General features: G+C 40.5%; 1 protein-coding gene across 6 annotated transcripts in view; it reads right to left on the minus strand.

The window, feature by feature from the left end:
- Positions 1-1,322: 1,322 nt before the first annotated feature.
- LOC308501254 (mediator of RNA polymerase II transcription subunit 18) overlaps positions 1,323-21,211 on the minus strand; it is a 101,254-nt gene continuing 81,365 nt past the window's right edge. For all 6 annotated transcript variants that reach the window (XM_081057312.1, XM_081057307.1, XM_081057305.1 and 3 more), the window contains 10 exons: positions 20,712-20,876; positions 19,797-20,195; positions 15,429-16,029; positions 13,925-14,112; positions 13,007-13,160; positions 9,564-9,619; positions 8,382-8,443; positions 6,587-6,724; positions 5,825-5,901; positions 1,323-3,557 (listed from right to left, as the gene is read on the minus strand). In XM_081057312.1, coding sequence (XP_080913438.1) covers positions 3,542-3,557; positions 5,825-5,901; positions 6,587-6,724; positions 8,382-8,443; positions 9,564-9,619; positions 13,007-13,160; positions 13,925-14,112; positions 15,429-16,029; positions 19,797-20,195; positions 20,712-20,876 — 1,856 coding nt within the window. In that variant the 3' untranslated portion in view covers positions 1,323-3,541. The remainder of the gene's footprint in view (positions 3,558-5,824; positions 5,902-6,586; positions 6,725-8,381; positions 8,444-9,563; positions 9,620-13,006; positions 13,161-13,924; positions 14,113-15,428; positions 16,030-19,796; positions 20,196-20,711; positions 20,877-21,211) is intronic.

The raw sequence follows: 21,211 nt of genomic DNA on the forward strand, positions 1-21,211 counted from the left end.
TGGCCCAAGATGCTGGTGGTCCTGCTTTTCCCTTCATGCCTCCTAGAGCTGGAATTGAAAGTGGTTGGCTAGGCTGGCCCGGTGGCTCAGGCGGTTGGAGCTCCAGGCTCCTAACTCTGAAGGCTGCTGGTTCGGTTCCCACATGGGCCAATGGACTGCTCTCAACCACAAGGTTGCCAGTTCGATTCCTCGAGTCCCGCAAGGGATGGTGGGCTGCACCTCCTGCAACTAACACCGGCAACTGGATCTGGAGCTGAGCTGCGCCCTCCACAACTAAGATTGAAAAGACAATAACTTGATTTGGAAAACGACCTGGAAGTACACAGTTCCCCAATAAAGTCCTGTTCCCCAACCCCCCCCCAAAAAAAATTGGCTGGCTGTGTTTTGGTTTTAAGGCTTGGCTTTGTTGTCCATTCTCATCCTTTGTAAACACTTTTTATCCGATCCCCTCCCATTTAATATCTACTGGACATGACCTGATAGTGGTTTTACAAACCTCTCTACTACACACTAATCTAAATCCGTGAAAACCCTCAATTTATTCTTTCAGCAAACACTGGGCAATGTATACCTTCAAAACACCCTTCTGGAGACAATGCTTAACCTCAAAGGGGTAATGGCAATTTGAGGTCTCTTTGGAGGGCTAGTAGGAAAATCTAGGAACAGATAGAACCCAATGACATGAGCAGTTCTGACGCATGGTTTCTTTTAACCCTTGGTAAAGGGTGGTGCACTAGTCAAGGCCAGTTTCTGAAGTGACAGGTAGAAAGTGAGTCACTGGTAAGGCCACCTGGATTGAAACTGGGCTGCTAGCCAGAAGAGGAGTATGTGAGGTATAAACTATCTTATTGCGATGTCAGCCTGAGGTCTAATGATCTAATTATCCGTGGTCCATACACAGTAATCCTTGTAGGGAATTGGGATGAAGTATGTTGGTCCTTGAATATATGCAGTGATTAATTTGGTTTGACTTTGGCGAAGCAACTTCACCTCAGGTTCTTCACTGGTAAAATGGGTCTATTTCCACTTACCTCTTAGACTAGGGATGGGACAAATAGGATCAAGGACCTAGTGCAGTCCCTAGTACACACTGTGGGGTTCCCAGTTGGCTTTCCTCTTTGAGGCCTATTCTTTTTCCATTTGTGTCTGTGTGCACAGAGAATCAGCATGACTGATCTTCATGTCTGGCTACGTTAATGTTCTTACTATTATCCTTCCCCCATCATCTAATCTCGTTGAGGGTGCCTGGCAGTATTTTAGGTACCATTTTAAGTTGGCTTAAATCTTTTGGAATAGGGTAGAATATAAAATACTTCACACCAGAAGAGTATAGTTTCTTTTAATTTCTAAATTACTTTAATAATTAATATTGATAGGAAGACTGATATACAATGCAATTATTTATTTTACAAAGATTCTGTACATCAGGGAAGCATCTGGAAGTACAATACATCAAGCTTTTATTTCTTCTTTACATTATGATTGTGAATTATTACTTACACGGAAAGGGAACACAAAACGCATTACATACATACATATATATATATATATATAAACACCTAAAAAGACTTGACCCCCAAAGTATCTTGTTTCAAAAGAACACGAATGAGAAGGCGAACTAGATTCCTTAGTGGCACATAGAAAGCAGATAAGTAGCTCAGGAAATCAAATCCTTTTTCAAGCTTGGCACATTAAGGGAAAGTAAGGCAGTGAAAGAAGGATTTGAAAATGTCTTCTGAAGCCACAGAGAATGCTGGCAATATGCCAAATACTCTCCAAACCAACGAGACAGGAAGGTTAGAAGTCAAGTTAGCATTTAATGTGTGGCCAGCTTATATACAGACCTCTAACAACATTGTAGAGTTGTCACTTCCCTTCCCTCAGTTACACCAAATATGAATGAGTTTTAAGGAGATGTGGAGCCAGTATAAGGCATTGACAGTAACTGAGGAATCCAAATACGTCCTCATCCCCCATACAGATAGAAGACACTACTCTTTAAGGTCACTTCAGCTTTTTTGTTTTGACCTGATACTCTGATTCTTCAGCCAAATCTTACATGGACATGAAAGGAGAAAAGAGAAACATCTACTGAAATGATTACATACAGAACAACAGGGACCGTAGAAGAAATCAATAAAACAGTCACAATTTTCTGAGCATAAAAGTAAAGTGGAAAGGCCACATTGATCAGTTAAATAGGAAAGATTTTTTTTCTTCCACTTAGTGTGGAATTAGAGGGAAATAGAATTAGAGGGAAATAGTGAGGCTGTATGGTTTTCAATAAAAATTAAAAGAAAGCAATGAGGCATGTTTTAGGAAATCATATTAATACACATTACAAGATAAAAAAAAGGGATGGGGGCTGAGCCCATTCCCAGGCACCAACTGCACTGGCTACATCTTCGAAGAAGAGGGATGAGTGAAGTGGAAACTGCCAGAGAGCAGGAGGGAGAGCAGCACTGCGGAGGAGCAGCAGTGGGTCACGATCACATCCCTCTAATTGCTTCTCCAAAGACCTTTTCCTATCTAACACCCCTCATCCAGAGGGCCTTGCTGTGATTCTGGTTGGAAGAGTGGGGGCCGCCAGCACAAGCGCTCCCCCAGAATTGCCACAACTCTTCTTTATGGAGGAGACTACATCTATTGATCAGAATGATTTGAAGTATCATTTGGTACAACAAAAGTACAACAAATACCCGTGAAAATCTAAGCCACGAGTCAGTTTTTTGTCAAGTTGGCTTTAACATAAAGTCCTTTTTTTTTGTTGCTTTTGTTTTTGTATATAGAAAACATACATGTTTTTGCATTTTCCCAACTTGGAATCTGGTTACAGCTTAAATTGTTTAATAGAAAAAATATACGTTTCCATGACTTAATTTTTTTTTAAATAAAAATCAGGATGACATGTCAAAAAGGATGAACATGTCAGATCCTGAGCTTCTCTCAGGCTGGACTGCCTGAAGAAGACTGTATTGCTGTGTGACAAGAGATACAGTGTAATGCTTTCAACTGACATACCAGTGTGGTATGAAGGCTTTCCCTGGAGGTGGCGGCCCCTCTGTGAGAAGGCTGAGGCCCTCCAGAGGTTTTCCCCACCACCAATTGATTTGATGACTGGAATTTAGCCACAAGTGGGTCTCACAACCAGGACAGAGCAGGTAAGGCTGATGACGGTGTGAACCGTGCCTCAGCACACGCAGATGTCTTGGGGAGAGGGTGTGGTGCGATAAAACTCGAACCTGCAAGTGGCCCAAAACGTTGGTGGCTGGTAAGGGAAGACCTCTCAAGCATGCTGCTTTATTAAAAGGTTCAAAAGCACTGACAAAGTGTTCAGTTTTGCTCAAGGCAGCACATGAGAATCCATTCCAGTGAAATGCTACATTCATAGAAGTGCCGTTCACCCCAGAAGTACAACCCGGGGAACTCAATTCTGGCTGTGCTGGTAAGTGCTCAAAGTTCCTGCCGTGTCATTCTGGAGACTGAAGCAGCAAAGCAGCTCTGTTTTCGGGGGTTGTTTAGTTCTTCTCAAACTTCAGCATCATGGACGATGGTAGCTAAAACAAAACGGACGATCAAAGAGCTGGGTTACCAGATAGTGCAGATTGCTATATATAAAAGGGTTAAAAATAATTGCAAAAACTGCAATTACTTCTGTACCAACCTAATAATAGTAACAAAATGTTATGTTCTAATTTTTAAAAAATTGCTTCTCCTCCGCTCTAATTCTACCTGACTTTTCTGTAGCTTCTGAAACCCCTGACCCTCTTCCTTCTTGAAACTCTTCTCTTGGCTTCTGAAACACTATCTTTTCCCCAGTTTTACTTTTTCTTTAATCGTTTCTCCTCGGTATGCTTTCCTGGTCCATCTTCCTCGGTCCAACCTTTAAATACGCAACAATTTTCCGCCTGAGAACCACAATCTTTTCTCATAAATTTGCTATCTTTAGACCTTGCTTTTTCCTTGCACACTAGGTTGAATATCCAACTGCCTTTTCGACATTTCCACTTCAGTGTGTCACAGGTCAAACTCAACATATCTAATTTATTTCCCACTTTGTTTATTGTCTGCTTTCCTTTTTTACAATAAAAGCTTGTTAAGGACAGGGACTTTTTGTCTTGTTCCTGCTATATCCCAAGTACCTCGCACTCCACCTATCATGCAGTAGGTGCTCAATAAATATTTTAGTGAATAAATGTCCTCACCTGTTCACCTGAGGCCTTGATATCACAGACCTCAAAAATCCCAGGTGAGAAATCTAAGTGTCATTTTAACTACTACCCTGATTCATCCCTGGAATCATGACAAATCTTGTTGATTCTAACCAATCTCTTGCATTCTCACTATCACTTCTCTGGTCTGAGCTACCAGTATGCTCACTATGGCTTTTTTAGTTACTTGCTAACTGGTTTCCTTACTGCTAGCCCCTCCATCCTTCCATACCACCTTCCACGGTTCCACCAGAGCCTGTTTTCAAATACTTGGAACTCCAATGGTTCCGATATCCAGCATAACAGCCAAACCTCTTCAAAGTGCTACCGTAACCCATCTTGTTGGTCTTAGCTTCACCACACTGTCCCCATACATTCTTTGCCCCATCCATTTTCTGATACCCGGAAACATTGCACTTTCCTACTTCCCATAGTCTTGCTAAAAGATGGTCGGTCCTTCTGCTTACAATGTTCCTTCCTATCTTTCTCGTTCAAATAATTATTTTATATACTTTAAGATTCAGCCTAAATGTCACCTTCTCTCTGACTGTTTCCTTTATTGTTGCTCACTATAGTTTCTAACAACTAGTAATAACAATAAAAATAGCTAACACTGACATAGCTAGGAAATGGTGGTGTTGGAACACGAAACCTGGTAGATTTAGGACTGGGAATGACTGAGGAATTTATCATACTGATTGTACTATATTTAGTAGTACACAGGTCTTTTCCTAGATTAAACTACAGTCTCCTTAGGGGCAAGTGTGGTGTGTTATTTGAGTTCATACTATAGTGCCCTGAATAGTGTTATTGCCGTTCAAACAATATGCCTTCTATACTCCTGCCAGAGTTCAGTAGAAAAAAAAATTGTACGTAAAATAACCATTTGCCTATATTGTGATAGAAAAACATTTAACAATGTTTTCCGACTTTGCTTCTTCCTCCTTTTGGCAAACTAGAATTGTCATTATATCTTCTTTATAGCCTCTTTTTATAAATGTTCTGAGTCACCTAGATACTTACAGTGATTTTATTTTTGGCTAGCTGATTCTTTAGGTAATGGGTGGGTCCTTAATCACAACAGTAATTCCAAATCAAAACACATCTTGGCTTGTTTCATGAAGACAGTTAATTAAAATGAAACTTATACACAAAACTGGTAAGATCAACTGTGCTAGAAAGAACTGAAACCAGAGAGGGCAAGATCTTACTTAACTCAGCAACAATTTCCTCATACATAACCTGGGACAGTGAGGTACAGGGAAGAGAACACCGTGTGGCTTTTTAGTCATTCATTCCTTCCTCCAAATCCTGGTTCTGTAACTTACTAGCAAGTCAAGCAAGGTATTTAACGCTCTGCGCCTGTTTCTTCAATATTATGGGGGATATTAACACACCTTGAAGGTTAATTGCAAGGATTCAATAATACACATAAAATGCCACATTCAGTATAGGCATTTACTACTGACTCTAAGTTCTTTTGATGTAGTCTCCTTGCAATCAACACTGAGTGTCCTCTTTTAACAATGTCTTTCCTATCTGAACAACTCTGGTATGTTTATTTTTTGGTAGAGCTCTACTTAGTACACAGTATTTGGGATTTTGGCTCTTACCGTGTAAAATGTTTGCTCTCTTCATGAACCTCCATCTCTGAGCTTTTAAATTCATTTAATTCTTTTCTTATGGCAGCCTGTGGAGTAGAAACAAAGAAGTTTCAGCATGTTCTGTCTGCTGTGGCGTAACAGAGTGATATGCCATCTGTTCTCTATTGTGCTTAACTTGTGAGTCACGGTAGCCTGGGCAGGCAACCCAGAAGGAAGAACAAAGCCAGGTCAACACACTGGGGGAAGGTTTGGTTGAAGCTTAGAGCCTATACATGTCACCTTCCCTGACACCATTCATCTCATAATATACCTAAAATTTTCAGTTAAAACACCTGAAGAGCTTAAAAGAGATTATTATAGCTTTTTCATTTATCGTTTGCACAGCATGTAAAAATGCCTCTCCAGTTTAAAAAGTAAAATATGGGTAATTACTAAAATATCACCCAAACTCCCTCCAACCAACATAACCACTGTTAAAAATGTGTTTTATTTCCTTCCAGATTTTTGTACTCTGTGAGGTAGTAGTAGCAGTGATTTTCTTTTCTTTCAGTTTTGGTACTGGCGATGGAATCGTTAGTATCAAGTTTTGGTTTGTACATCTTGACATTTTGTATCTTGATTACCAACTTAACATTATATCAAAAGTAGACATTTTGTTTATGGTTCCCTCTTTTAGTTGCACAATCAGGTAACCTTCTAGTTAGTGTCTTGCATCCTTCAGAGAGAAGGAGAGAGGGAGAGAGGGAGAGAGAGAAACACATACACACACACCTTGTCAGCAGGGGTCAGTTTGGTCCAAGGTTTGTCGGCTCGCCGGTCATAATCTTGAGCATCTGTCACCTCCACATATTCATTAAACCTCAGAATCTTCCTGGCAAGTAGTTCGGCCACCGTTGGCCTTTGACTGAGCTGAAAGAAATGGAGCCTGTTAGTTGGCTATGCCAGGAATCAGGCATTGATCATGCGTTCAAATCGCCTCTAACCCAGTGCATTAACTGTATATTGGAATCACATGGGGATGCCTGGGTCCACCATCCCCAGAAATTCTGGGCATTGGGAGTTTCTTTTTTTTTTTTTAAAGCTCCTGAATGCACAGCTAAGATTGAGAACCACTGCTATAAACCAGTGTAACCAGTATTACCAGTGCTTCTCAAGCTTTAACATGCATACAAATCATTCGGGGCTCTGGTTACAATGTAGATTCTGATTAAGCAGGTCCTGATGTTCTCCAGCTCTTACAAGCTCCCAGGTAATGACAGTGCTACTGGTCCAGGGGCCACGTGGTGGGCAGCAAAAGGATTAGGGCTATAAACTCACATCTAATACATTAAGAAGTGAATACATTTAACATGAAAAAAGTATCTAGTAGGTCACATTCAGAGTGGACAATGCCCAAGAGAGCAGATTCTGTAATACATTATGATTTAAGATTGCAGTCAGGTAACCTGCTCAACCTGAAGGCATCAAGTCTAGCGGTGGCCTCTAGCTACCCTCAGTCTGTCAAGGATGATTCCTCTGTTCCTGGGGAAGGGGAGGAATCGGGGAGAAAATGTCTACATCCCTTACTGTGCTAGGGATTCTTATAAGTTTTCAGAAATATCTACAGAACTCAGACCAAATTAGAATCTACAGAAGCCAATTACAAACTATTATGGTGGGAAGGAAAGAAGAAAGGTATTAATCCCAGAGTCAAAAAGCTAAGACAGGCCTGGTACATGAAAGATTTAATCTGGGACCAAGGAAAAAATCCTAGTTGGGGGCCAGCCCGGTGGCTCAGGCGGTTAGAGCTCCATGCTCCTAACTCCGAAGGTTGCCAGTTCGATTCCCACATGGGCCAGTGGGCTCTCAACCACAAGGCTGCCAGTTCAATTCCTCAAATCCCACAAGGGATGGTGGGCTGCTCTGCCCCCTGCAACTAAGATTGAACACGGCACCTTGAGCTGAGCTGCCACTGAGCTCCCGGATGGCTCAGTTGGTTGGAGTGCGGCCTCTCAACTGCAAGGTTGCCGGTTCGACTCCCACAAGGGATGGTGGGCTGTGCCCCCTGCAACTAGCAACGGCAACTGGACCTGGAGCTGAGCTGCGCCCTCCACAACTAAGACTGAAAGGACAACTTGACTTGGAAAAAAGGCCTGGAAGTACACACTGTTCCCCAATAAAGTCCTGCTCCCCTCCCCCAATAAAAAACAAAATCCTAGTTGGTTTTCCAGACTTTTCAGGTATCACTAAGGGCCAGTTCAGTATTTCCCCTGACTAGAAAATAACCTTAGCTATACTTCAGCAGGTTTTGGAGTCTACATCAAAATCCCAGGTCTATCAAATGAAAGGTGACATTTTCTGCAAACATTTATTGAGCACCTTCTTGTGCCAGGCTTTCTTTAAATAATAAAAGTGAAAATTAAAATGCTCTTGATAATGCTGTGTTGTTTTCTATATTTGCATCATGTATTTTATTTTTATAGCAATCTATGGGAGTTCAAGTCAATCATTTCTTTCCGATCAAATAGTTCAGATAGAAGATATGTACTCAGTAGACAGCCTGAAACCAAACACTAGGGCAACGTACCTTTCTAGTGAGCCGACGTTTAATCTCTCGTTTTTCTGCCTGACGATCAGCTTCATTTTTAGCTACAGTTGACAGTCAGAAACAAAGAATATTCAAAATGGCAATGTGCATATCAAACTTTTCACTAATTATATCGCAGATACTTCTTATAGGCTCCAAGTCAGAACAAAGGACAAACATTGAGAATGGCTAACCAAGACAACTTTCTTGGCAGCTGGTGTAGTCAAATACTTAAAGCAGGAATATCAAACTATGGACCCAAATCTGGCTAGTTGCCTGTATTTTTACTGCTCACGAGCTAAGAATGGTCTTTACATTTTTCAAAAGTTTAATAAGTACCTACACAATAGCTTCCTTTTACTTTTGGCCTGTAAAGCTGATAATATTTACTATGTGCCCTTTAAGAAAAACTGCAGACTTTTGCTCAATAACCACTGAGAATGGAGATCACACTAAGTTCTGTGTGATATGTCTATAAAGCCTCCCACACTTTAAAATTTACTAAGTGACTAAGTCGCATGTATCTAAATAGTGATGAGAGAAGGGGATGGATTGGTCAAACTGGGCACGTCCACAAGTAACCCTATGAAGCCTAACCTTCCACTTTGAAGGTTTCCAGGGCCAAATTTCACCTGATAATGTGGAAAAACAAACCTGTATTAGATTAGAATGCTGTTTTAGGAAGTTACACAGAAAGAAAATTAAATACGTGATTCTATTTTGTGACTTTAGAGGTATGAAAGTCTTAAGAGACGAAAAAAACTGCTGCATTTGGGACTTGCTTTGGGTTCCAGCCCTCTGACTCCATTAGGTACAGGAAGGTCTCCTGCAAATGCACAGTCGTTATTTTAATTCCCTGAAGACAGAGAAAAGTTGGGCAGTGTCCACCACACACTGTGAAATCCTCCCAAATGCCCAAAGTAGTCTCAGGATATTGAGAAAATTAAAACAAACTTTTCTGTAGTATCCACGTACACAAACAATATACCATAATGATATCTTGTAAAGGAAGTTTGGGGGAACTCCTTCAGAGGAAAAGATATGAAAAGATATGTGTTCCTCGGCTAGAACACACTCTCTCCTTGACGCCTGTGGAAAATGCTTCTCTTCCCTGTTATGTATATTAAAGTCAGAAATATACAGAGAAAATCTACACAATTTTATTTCCATAGCTGGACTTACGTTGTAGTATATTTCGTTGTTCTAGTTCTTCTGCTGTTGGTCTTTGACTCAGTCGTCTAAAAGGAGATAAATAAGAGTATTGTCTATGGTAAACCTCCCAATCCCGTTTATAAACATTTGTTTTGGTTTTCGCTTATATTAGCCCCTACACTAGCAAGAAATCAATACATTTTCAAACTGTCTCATATTTCATTTGTTTATCTGATTCACTGTTTATGAAACGATTTTCACATTGAAAGTGTTCACACAGATGTTACATGTAAACAGGAGGCCAGGGTTCTAGTTCTACCTCTAACGTCACCAAGCCCCATCACCACAAAAAAGCTCAGTTAGACCCAGAATGTACTCATTGTATAATGAAGGTTTGTGATGGACTGGTGGGTCCCAAACAGATTTGCTCCTTCAGCAAATAAACGGCATGATTTGATGTTTTGACATATGTATACACCTATGAAACCATCACCATGATCTTGATAATGAAACATATCCATCACCCTAGCATTGGTTTCCTAGGGCTGCCATAACAAATTATCACCAACTGGGTGGCTTAAAACAACAGAAATTTATCTCTCATAGTTCTGCAAACCAGAACTCCAAAATCAAGGTATTCGCAAGGTTGGGTCCTTCTGAAGGCTCTGAAAGAGAATTTGTTCCCTGCCTCTCTCCTAGATGGCGGTTGCCAGCAATCCCTGACTTTGGCTTGCAGACGCTTTACTTCAATCTCTGCCTCCGTAGTCACATAGCCTTTTCCGTGTGCGTGTGTCTGTGTCCAAATTACCCTCTTCTTATGAGGACCCCAGTCATAGGATTAGAGCCTACCCTATTCCAATGACCCCATCTTAGCTTGATTATATCTGCATACACCCTCCTTCCAAATAGTTGGTACCAGACGTTAAGACACTTTGTTGGCGGGTGGGGGGGAGACACAACTCTACGACAATCTCCCACACAAAATCTCACTTTCTTTTGTAACCTCAACTTCCCTGCCCCCAGGCAACACTGATCTGCTTTGTATCACTAAAATTATTTCTTGTTTTTAAAAATTTTATATAAAATCATACAATCTATACTCTTTTTTGGTCTAGGTTCCTTCACTCAGCATAATTACTGAGGACCACCCAAGTTGTGGTATTATAAGTAGTTCATTTTATTGTTGTACAGCATTGCACTGCATGACTATACCACAATGTGTCCATCCATTTGCCTTTCGACAGCTATTTTTTTTTTCTATTACAAATAATAGTTAATGGAATGGCTGGATCATGTGTAGGTATATGTTTGATTTTTTAAAAATAAACTTACAAATTGTTTTCCAAAGTAGTTCTACTATTTTACATTCCCATCACCAGTGTATGAAAATCCAGCTGAACCTCATTCTCAGCAACTCTTGGTATTATCAGTCTTTTAAATTGTGCAATTTTAGCAACCCACGTGGGCTTATAATGGTATCTCACTGTGGTTTTAATTTCCATTTTCCTAGAGAAAATGTTAAATATCTTTCCATATGCTTATTTGCCATCCGTATATCTTCCTTGGTGATGTGTCTGCTGAAATCTTCTGCCTCTCTCCCCCTTTTAAAATTGGGTGGCTTGGTTTTCTTACTGAGTTTGGAGAGTTCTTCATATATTCTAGATATGGAACCTTTATCAGATACATGGCTTGCAAGTATTTTCTCCCAGTTTATGGATTGTTTTTTACAGTCTCTTAACAGTGTCTTTCAAAGAACAAAAAGTTTTCATTTTGATGAAGTGCAATTTATCAATGTTTTTCTCTTAAGAATCATGCATTTGAGATCATATCTAAGAAATCTTTGTTTGATCCATATTGTTCTGAAAGTATTATAGTTTTAGTTCTCAGGTTTAAGTCTGCGATGCATTTTGAGTTAAGTTTTGCATATGATGCAAGGCATGAATTGAAATTATTTTTGCACCAGCACCATTTGTGGAAAAGACCATCCTTTCTCAATGAAATTGTTTTTGTACCTTTGTCAAAAATGAATGGTACATGACTAGGTGGGTCTATTTCTGGGCTCTCCTGTTTCACTGATTTGTCGATCTTTATGTCAATACCATGCTGTTTAGGTTACTTTAGCTTTATATATGTCTTAAAATAAGATTGTGTTAATCCACCAACCCTGTTCTTTTTCATAGTTGCTTTGGATGCTTTATATTTCTAGTTGCTTTCTAGATGCTTTATATTTCCATAAGAATTTTAGAATCAGTCTGTCAATTTGAAAAAAAGCCTACAGCTAGACTTGTCGGGTGATCACTTACTAAGGTATATAAATGTCTAATCACTATGTTGTTCACCTGGAAGTAATATAATATTGTATGACAACTATAGTTGAAAAATAAATTTAAAAAAATGAAAGTAAAAATTCAACCGAGAGAAAAACAAAAGTGGGGAATATTTTGATTGGAATTATTTGAATCTATGGATACCTTAATACCGAGACTTCTGACCCATGAATATGGTATTTCTCTCCACATATTTAGGTCTCCTTTACTTTCTTCAGCAGTATTTTATACTTTTCAGTGCACAAGTCTTACACAATCTTTTGGCAGATTTATCTACAAAATATTTTTGATGCTATTTCAGATTTTTCATTGCAAGTGTCTAAGCTCTTCTAAGACTATGACTTTGAGTGAAATAACGCTCAAAGATGAGCAACTAGCTTTTCAGTAAAGGGAAAAGGAATCAATGATTAAAGATCCCCATTCTTAACTAATTCCTAATTTTGATGGTCCCTTGCTGACAATCAGAAGGCCACAGTTTTGCATTAAGAGTGCCAGGTGTCTAAGATAGGAGAGAATATATTTTAGTTAATTACTTTGTAAAGAATATATCAACAGTTCCACCTCCTTTTCCTCATTCTACCACGAAATACATCTGAGTTGGGCAAATACCTGCCTATATACCTGGACTCTTATGTGTATTATATGTACAGGAAGTTGGCCTGCATTCAGTTTCTCTGCTTTTGGTTCCAGGTGACTTGAAAAATGTACTAACACTTTGAAAGGAGGCAGTTACATGGAACATATGTGCTAGATACAATGAAAAATGTGGGTGTGACCTTTAATTGGATTGGCATCTCATGGTTGAGCAGCTGGATAAATGACAGAGGAGTCTTGCTGTCCTGGGAACCACCTGAATTCTCTAAAGTTTAAAAAAAAACCCACGTATTTATGTTTATCTTATGGTTCAAAGATGTGAGCTACATCTACCTCACAGTTTAAAGCTGTTAAGAACCATCTAGTTCCTTAGTTTCCAAATTCTTAGAGGATACCCAACTAGGTACAATATGTATTTTTTTAAAATTATGCTATTTCTAAAAGTAAAAAACAACAACAAAATGATAAATGAATGCTTCATCACAAAGTAAGTCTCCAATATACATCCTGGCATAATCCAATCCAATCAGTGTACTCGCAACAAAAGCCTACCGGATAAGTGTGTTCCCAATCTGGTGCCGTATTTCATTCCACTCCTCTTTGCTTTTTCGAGGCCAAGAATTCAAGTTCAACTCTGGTTCACTGGGTCTGTGGTTCAATTTCATTGCCAGTGTGTCTTTCCTCTTGACTTTGTTGGCCAGAGCACCTTTGCATCAGGGAAAGAACAAAAACATAGAAGCTTAAGGCTCTTCCTCACCTGGAGCCAGGCACGTCTGAACAAGTAATAGCATATCTCCAGCTTCCTACGTGGCCTCCAATCACCCAGCTAACACAAAGGTGGGGGTAAAGCTAAAGACATCTAAAATCTTCTCAGCTGGATAGACTCATCTGAAGGTATCTGCTCCCTTCTACCAGTCCTCTGTATTTTTCTCCTTAGTAAAAATTGCTAGAGAAGAGAATCAAAGCATGGGACAACCCTCTGAATTACAACGAAAAGGCATTTGCACTCACACACCTCATAATATTCCTCTTCTTAAGGCGGCTTTCCCACTTTTAGGAATCAGAATTCCATTGTTTGTAGATTTGTGGACCGAACATGTTTTTTTCCCTTTGCCCCACATAGTTAAGTTCATGAGACTGAAGGAGCGCATCACTTTTGTCTTTTCAACACAGCCCAAATACCAGCTTTCCTCTCCTCCTCATTCTTTAATACCATCTAGGTAAATAATTTTGTAATCAAAAACAGACGAAAAACCCGAATGACTCATCTACTTGGCTCCCTCCCACTGGCTTGTTATAAAACATTGGGAATAGCAAGTACAAGTCCCTTAGAGGGGCTTCCAACATCAGGTAGCCAGATGGCTCAACGAGAGAGGGTGCCTGTCTCCATTTATCTTATGCGTGCTAAGACCAGCAAGTCGCTTTATCTGGAAAAGAATTTTCTCCTCTGCTTTTCCCTCTCTTTCTTACTCTGCTGGCTTTCATCTTCATCCTCTTCGTCTCGGTATTGAATGGGACCTTCTGAGTCCGAGTCGCTCTCCTTCTCCTCCTCTTCCTCCTGCAAGCACTGTGGTCGTTTAGGAACGACTGAGGTAGGCGGCATGTCTTCATCGACTGCAGACGGGCGGGTTTGCTCCTCTTCTTCTTCGTCGTCTGGACTAACAAATGAACACAATTACACTTTCCTTTCAGAAACATAAAGGACAACTGAGGCAAAATACTGAATATCTATGGAAAAGTCCATGAATGAAATAATTTAGAATTCCTGTAACAATCTTACTAAGAAACTTTAGCAGCTATTAATGTAAAGGCTCTGGGTTCAAATCTCAGCTTACTTATTAGCTTGTCTGTTACTTTTCAGTAAATGGGAATAATACTCACCTCCCTGGCTAGTTGTGAAAATGCAATAGACAAAAACGCACTAGTGTCTGTCACACAGGGCCCTGGTGCTCTACATGGGAAATGCAAGTTTGTTTCAGTCTGATTAAATACGAAGACTGTACAGCATCTAACACTGCACCTGGCTCATGACAGATACTTAATGCAAATATTTAACCCATTTCCCTTTGGTTTAACAATGCAGTAGGACAAAAGATGATCTAATCCCGGGAAGCAAAGAAAAACAAAGATGAAAACTAACTTCACCCCTTTACCCTCTGGAGGCATAAAACTATGACTTAGTCTACTTTCAAACTCCTCAAAGGTCTCTTTTCAGGATGTGAAATAAATATAAAAGCGTGTACAAAGATTATGGCAAGACAAATAAGTAGGATGTTGCAACAGCTCTATAACAATTCTTTTAGTCAGTAAGGCACATCTCCAACTTGCCAAAAAGTGTTCATCTTCAATTGCAATTTGTCGGAATTTTAAAGACAGAGTAGGTGTTAGTACCAAAGCTGGGGTGAACAGATTTAGTGTTTGGGGACAGATGAGGGAAAGAATAAACTGACCAATTTCAGTCTATGGGAGTGGAATACTGAGCTATCTTTCAGAGCTCCCTTCTTTTTCTCTAGACTTCTCTTTGTCCTTTTCTACCCAGTGCCAGTGCTTTCAGATTTGTCTCATTTCATTCTCACAAGCCTATGCAAATAGGTATTATTCCTGTTTACAGATTAGAAAAGGTTACGTAAATACTCATATACTATTACAAGCTAGTAAGAGACAGAGCTGGGATATAAACCCAAAGCTACCTTACTCCCATGTATCTTAAGCACCATGTATCATGTTAAAAAGTATAGTGGTTTCAATTTTCAAGAACAAACGTTTGTAATTTTTTGTATCATCATGAACATTTCTGCCATGGAAACAATATTATAGAAATCAGGGCAAAGTCCAAATTCTAGCACATGTCCTATTTGTTGAGTATTCTTCTTAAATGTATTCACATTTTTTTTTAATACATAATTCTTTCCAAGAAGGGCTAACTAGGAAATGAAAGTAGAATAAACAAGAGGCAGGCTCTAAAAGCACTCACACTTTCAGCATTTCAATAGTGATGGGAAGTGACCTGGTGCGACCCAGGGTATTGCTGTCCTCAGAAAAGTTGTCACTGTTCTCGAAGAGCAGCGAATGGGCTCTGTGAGAGCCCTCCAATGAAGGAGTCATGGGAAGTGGGCTGGTCAGGGCCTGCTGGATTCGGATATGCAGTGGCACTGGGGGCAGCCTCGAGGTCACATGGGGTTCCCCAGAGCCGTGGTCCAACATCCTCTTGGGTACTTCCTTTTTCTGGTCTTCCTGCTGGAGAACCTCCTGGGGTAGGTCTAAAGAAGGTAGAAACTCAACTTCTGGCACAACTTGAAAAGTCTTAGCAGGGATGGGAGGGGACCGTGGTGGTTCTGGAGGTATATGAGTAGGCAGTGGGGGAGATGGAGACGGAGGTGGGATCATCAGCGGTGGTTCGGAGCCCGCAGAGCACGTGCTCTTCTCTCTCAGATCACTTGGTGCTTTTGTGGTAGTGGTGGCAGCAGCAGAGTCTGAGGTGGGTACCAAGGTTGATGGAATGCCTCTCTTAGGTGGTAAGGGTGGGGAGGGTTTTGATAACAATGTACCACTGTTTATTGCTTGGGACAGTTCAGCTGGAAAAGAGAGAGAAAACCTCAATTTAAAATGGCTGTACAATACTTTGAGGGGACAGCTCAGGGCCTAGAATTGGAGCTGAGCTCAGTCTTTCAGGCAAAGTATAGCATTTCATAGCTTTGCCATTCGCTAGGTAGCTCAGCCTAAAACAAAATTTATGTTTATGTATCTATGAGGCTTAATAGTATAGGAAGATCACTACCTTAATAGTCTGATAAGAAATTTCTTCCTTCTTTGATATGTTAGAGATCACAACTTTTTTATGACTTGATCTTGGTGTAAAATTAGTATGAATAGAGACAGAAAAAAATGCAGATAATAAGTTTTTTTGTCTAACAGTATCCATTTAAAAATTTAAACACGCAAACAGCAATAAAAAAACAAACACTGGGTCAACCCCGTGGCTCAAGTGGTTGGAGCGCCGAGCTCCAAAGGCTGAGGTCGCCGTTTCGATTCCCACATGGGCCAGTGAGCTGCGCCCTCTACAGCTAGGATTGTGAACAATGGCTCTCCCTGGAGCTGGGCTGCCGTGAGTGACCAGCTGGAGGTTGGCGTGAGCTTCCATGGGCTGCTGTGTGCTGCCAGGAGCGGCTGGCAGTCAGCAAGAGCTGCTGTGAGCTGCTGTGAGCGGCCAACCAATGACCAGAGACCCACCGCCTCAGCCGGGGGGAAGCGCAAGGCTCATAATACCAGCATGGGCCAAGGAACTGGGTCCTACACAACTAGACTGAGAAACAACGGCTTGAACCGGAGGTGGAAGAAGGAGAAGACAAACAAACAAACATCATCTGGCTCTGTTACCAGATCCTGATAAATAGTGATATCTAGATATCTCAGCTCTGTACTGTGAAACTATCAATAATGACATCTTGGACTTTTATAGCAAATGCAAAGGCCTTTGAAGGAATCAAGTGCTTTCCTATTCTTGACTTCATATTCTCCTTATATAAGAGATTATCTTTACCATTTCACAGAAGGAAAAACTCAGGTCACAGAAGTCAGGTGACTTGCCCAAGATCATACCACACACTGGCAAGGGCTCAGCTAGTTCCCAGGTCTGTTAGGCTCCAAACTCTGGGTCCCACTGTATTTGACTTTATTAGTGTCCACCCCTCTTGTTGTCCTTTATGCCAACCCCCACCTCCACCCTGTACTATACTATGGGCTCCTTGATTATAGGGCCCTTACTTATCTCCATCAGCACATCCACAGGGTTGGGCACAGTGCCTGGCATACTGTGGGTCTTCATACATGTTTATTAGACCAGAGGCCCCTACCCTACATCATGACATGTATCCCCATGTGATCCCTCAAAACCCACAGTGACTCAGGTGGTGATTCAGCTGAGTCCCTCTGGAGGGCTCCAAATGGCCTTTACGAAGTGGATCATCACATCACGCAGACGCCAACCTTGCAAAATAATTAAATAGCAGCCCTCTTGATCACCAACTTCTAACCCTTTATCCAAATTCCTTCTTTTGGCCCCAATAATTGTTTTCACATGGTTCCATGTATCTCAAGGTTCCCCAAGATAAAAATTTATTTGCCTTAAATCCCATTTCATGGGCAGCATTGAGAGTAAAAGGCTAGATATTTTTAATGTCTCTCATTGCAAGTAAACTTTTCAAAGGACTTTGGAGAAAAACATTGCTTACACATTTTAAAAAGATTTTAAAAAATGTGAATTTTAGGATCGGTGCAAGAGATATTTTTGGGTAAACTGGACTTTTGCTGCCTCTCTAAAAATAGTACTTAGCTATGTCCCATTTACAACAAAACCACCTCTGATAAGACCAAATTTGAGTAATTTAATGTGTGACATGATAAGGCAAATTACCCTCAGTAATCTAATGAAAACATATACCTGAAGATGTTAAATATACCCTGACAGTGGCATTTGGCTGTGGTTCTGTGGGACAGATGCCAGAATGTTCGTTGGAGGGGTTACAAATCCCTCCTACTGTTCAGCTACTTATGGTGCTCCTTCCTTAGCTCTAATACTCCTAATTAGTCCTCAGTCCTAAGACTGTTAAGCCTGTTAATAGATGCAGCAATGTCTACAGCAGTTTCCAGATGTCTGGATTTCATGGACCAACACAATTAAAAAGAAATTCTCAACCAACCTTAGGTGTCAATTTTAAATCCCTCCAAAACCTGGTATTAAGTAAACCATTTATAAACATAATCCTTTCATGAAAAAAATGGACTTTTAACACCAAAGAATAAGGTCATGATTTCAGAATAAAGGACAGTCCTTTAAATCAAATCTATTTCACCTAAATAAAAACTTTGTGAACTGTTCTGTTTTTCTCCTTCTACTCATAAACACTCATGGACTGACGGTGAACCCTGTCCCAGGGCCTCCTGCTTTGAGCTTAGGCCAAGAGTGACCTATGCAGTTTAGCCTAGGATATAGTACACATAGTCTAGTTTTATATGTTGTCTACTGTGAAAAAAGGGGAGCATACTACCGGTTTAGAGCAGTGGCTCTCAATGTGGGGCCCCTAGATATGCAGCATCAGTATTATCTGGGAACTTAAAGAGAAATGCAAATTCTCAGGCCCTACCCCGGACTTACTCAGAAACTCTGTGTTTTACCCAGCCCTCCAGGTGATTGGAGGAGATGAGAACACCTGTTAGACAACAGTTTGAGAACACAGGTGTATAGAACAGAGGTCTGTACATAAGAGTTGAAAAGCCTCTATTTGGTTTCTGTCTTTCAGTAACTGCATCCTTGAATGAGTCACAATTTCTTCATGTTCTACTTGCCCTAATGATATAATAGATAAAACCAGTTTCCTACTTCACAAGGAGGTTTTGAAAATAACTATATGAAAGCTCCTCAAGTTCCTCAGAGATAAGTCACTATCCACCCAACGCAGCGATAATAATAATAACCTTCATCCTGTTTTTATCAAGCTATCCCAGCCTGCCACACGCACAGTGAATTCTAAGCCTGTTTTTCAAGGTTCTAGTCACAACACACAGCTTGGTGGTATTAATCACTTCACAAACATACTTTTTATTCCTCAAATCATTAACAAGAACTTGAAGCAGCACTAAGCCTAGTATCATTTTCCCTGAAAAACTACCTTCCTTCCTCTCCTCCCTTTCTTGGAAATTCCTCTAAGAAGTTATGCATTTATGTAAAGAAAACAGACTTAAGTAGGCGTTCAGGTAAAAAAAAAAATTACTACAAGCAATTATTTTCTATGCTTTCTCTCTTCAACCACTTATTTTAGAAGAGTAGCATTCTTAAGTCTCCCAAGATAAAACCTGATTTTATCAGGACAATTTAAATAATATCTTTTGCAGTTCCCCATGAAGATGTTATGCCAGACTCTGAATCACAAATTACACTGGCCTCTACACAATCATCTTTTCCTCTGTTGGGCTTGTGCTGAAGGAATGCATTGGCAGTTTAAAGTAGGTTAAAAGAAACCTTTTCCCCATGCTGGTCAAACCTGTTATGATCTTCACGTGTCCAGTCCCCCAACTATTGATAGAATTTCAAAAACACTGATTTAGGAAAATAAATATTAATCCCCCCTTCAACTTAATTTTAGTGATATCTGATTTCAGCCTGCGTCCATTCACAACCATCTGCCTCATTGTCAAGACTTTTCTCTATACTGAACGGCTTCAAAGGGATAAGATACAGAGATTTCTCTCACAGACCAAATCAATATTGTACCAGTTAGCCAATAAAACCACCATCCCAAACCCAACCCACCCCAAAACAATGGAAACCCAAAGACTTACTTACCAATGACAGGGTTGCTATTTCTGTGAGTTGGTTTAGGGGGAGGAATGGGGGGCTGCTTGGTCGGGACTGTAGGAGGGAGGCTTGGGGTAACAGTAGTGTTAGTGCTGGCAGGAGCAGCAGGCAGAGTCCTGGGTGCTGGGGAAGGGGGGACAGAGGAATTAAGAACAGTTTTTGGTAGGTTTGTGGCAGTAACAGCGGCAGCAGGTGCAGTGGTGGTGATGGTGGTGGCGGTAGACGAGATGGCCCTTGCTGTGGGGCCAGAGGAAGGGGCATCCTTTGCTTGCCCTTCATTTGCTTCATGGGAAGAGGACAAGGGTCTTTTAGGGGGAAGTAAAGGCTGTTTGGGTGCATTCTCAGGAACGGGCTCTGCTTCACAATTAGGCTGGCTTCCAGTTGAGCCTGTGTAATAACAGATAAGATTTAAAATGGAAGAGAGAGTAACAAGACAGATGGAAAAAGCTAACATGTCTACTGATTATGGCCAACTTCATCCATTATTTAATTTATAGATCAGTGAACAGGCAAAAGTTTCCCAACCTCAACATACTTAAGGTATAGGACACTTTCTCAATCAGAAGAGCGGCTTGTTATCATAGTGATTCTTCACACAAGAGCCAGGAAGAGGCACCTCAGAATCACGTGGTGGAAAGGAGGATGAATGTGTAGCTTGAAAAAGTCCTACAGGTATCTGATATTTAACATCCCCTTCTGTCCTTGAAAATCACAAATTTAGCTATTTTGTGAATGAAAAAATGAGAAGAGGGAAAATCTATTTAAAGGTACACCTAGTTGAGGAATTGCTAAAGAACAGAATTCCCTCTGGATTTTATTTCTTCTCTGGCTCTTGCAAACCTCGGCAGTAAACAAGAATGGTTGATTCATGGCTCTTAAATGCAAAAATCCAGAGTTCCTTACCTAGTCGCTTCTTTGGGTCCTCTTCTGGAACAGGGTTCCTGAGACTTGCTGTTTTTCCTGGCTCTTCTTCCACATGAACTGGACTAGAAGGTCTGGCACTCCCTATGGGGGTGGTGTGGCCATTCTTTAACGTGACTTGGCTCAACTTCCCTGACTCTTCACCACCTGTACGGTCCAAAAGAAAGAGCAAACTGACAGAGAGGGCCTGGTCATCTTATCCCATTTCCCCTTCTTCCTGTTTAGATTATTATGTAGATCTAGATTATTATTACTTTTCGAACCTTTAGAGTAGTAACTGAAATAAGTAATTCCTTTTTATAATAAACATTTGATTCCCTATTATGTGCCACGAGCCTTGTTACATGAATAAGACAGACTTATTATACATAAATAATTATAATGCTAAACATTAAGAGCTACAAATGGATAAAGTGATATGGTAGGAATAAAGAAGAAATAATTCTCTTGGGGTGCGAATGGGGTTAGGAAAGCTTCACAGA

This window comes from Rhinolophus hipposideros, assembly GCF_964194185.1.
Source record: "Rhinolophus hipposideros genome assembly, chromosome: 8".
Classification (NCBI taxonomy): Eukaryota; Metazoa; Chordata; class Mammalia; order Chiroptera; family Rhinolophidae; genus Rhinolophus; species Rhinolophus hipposideros.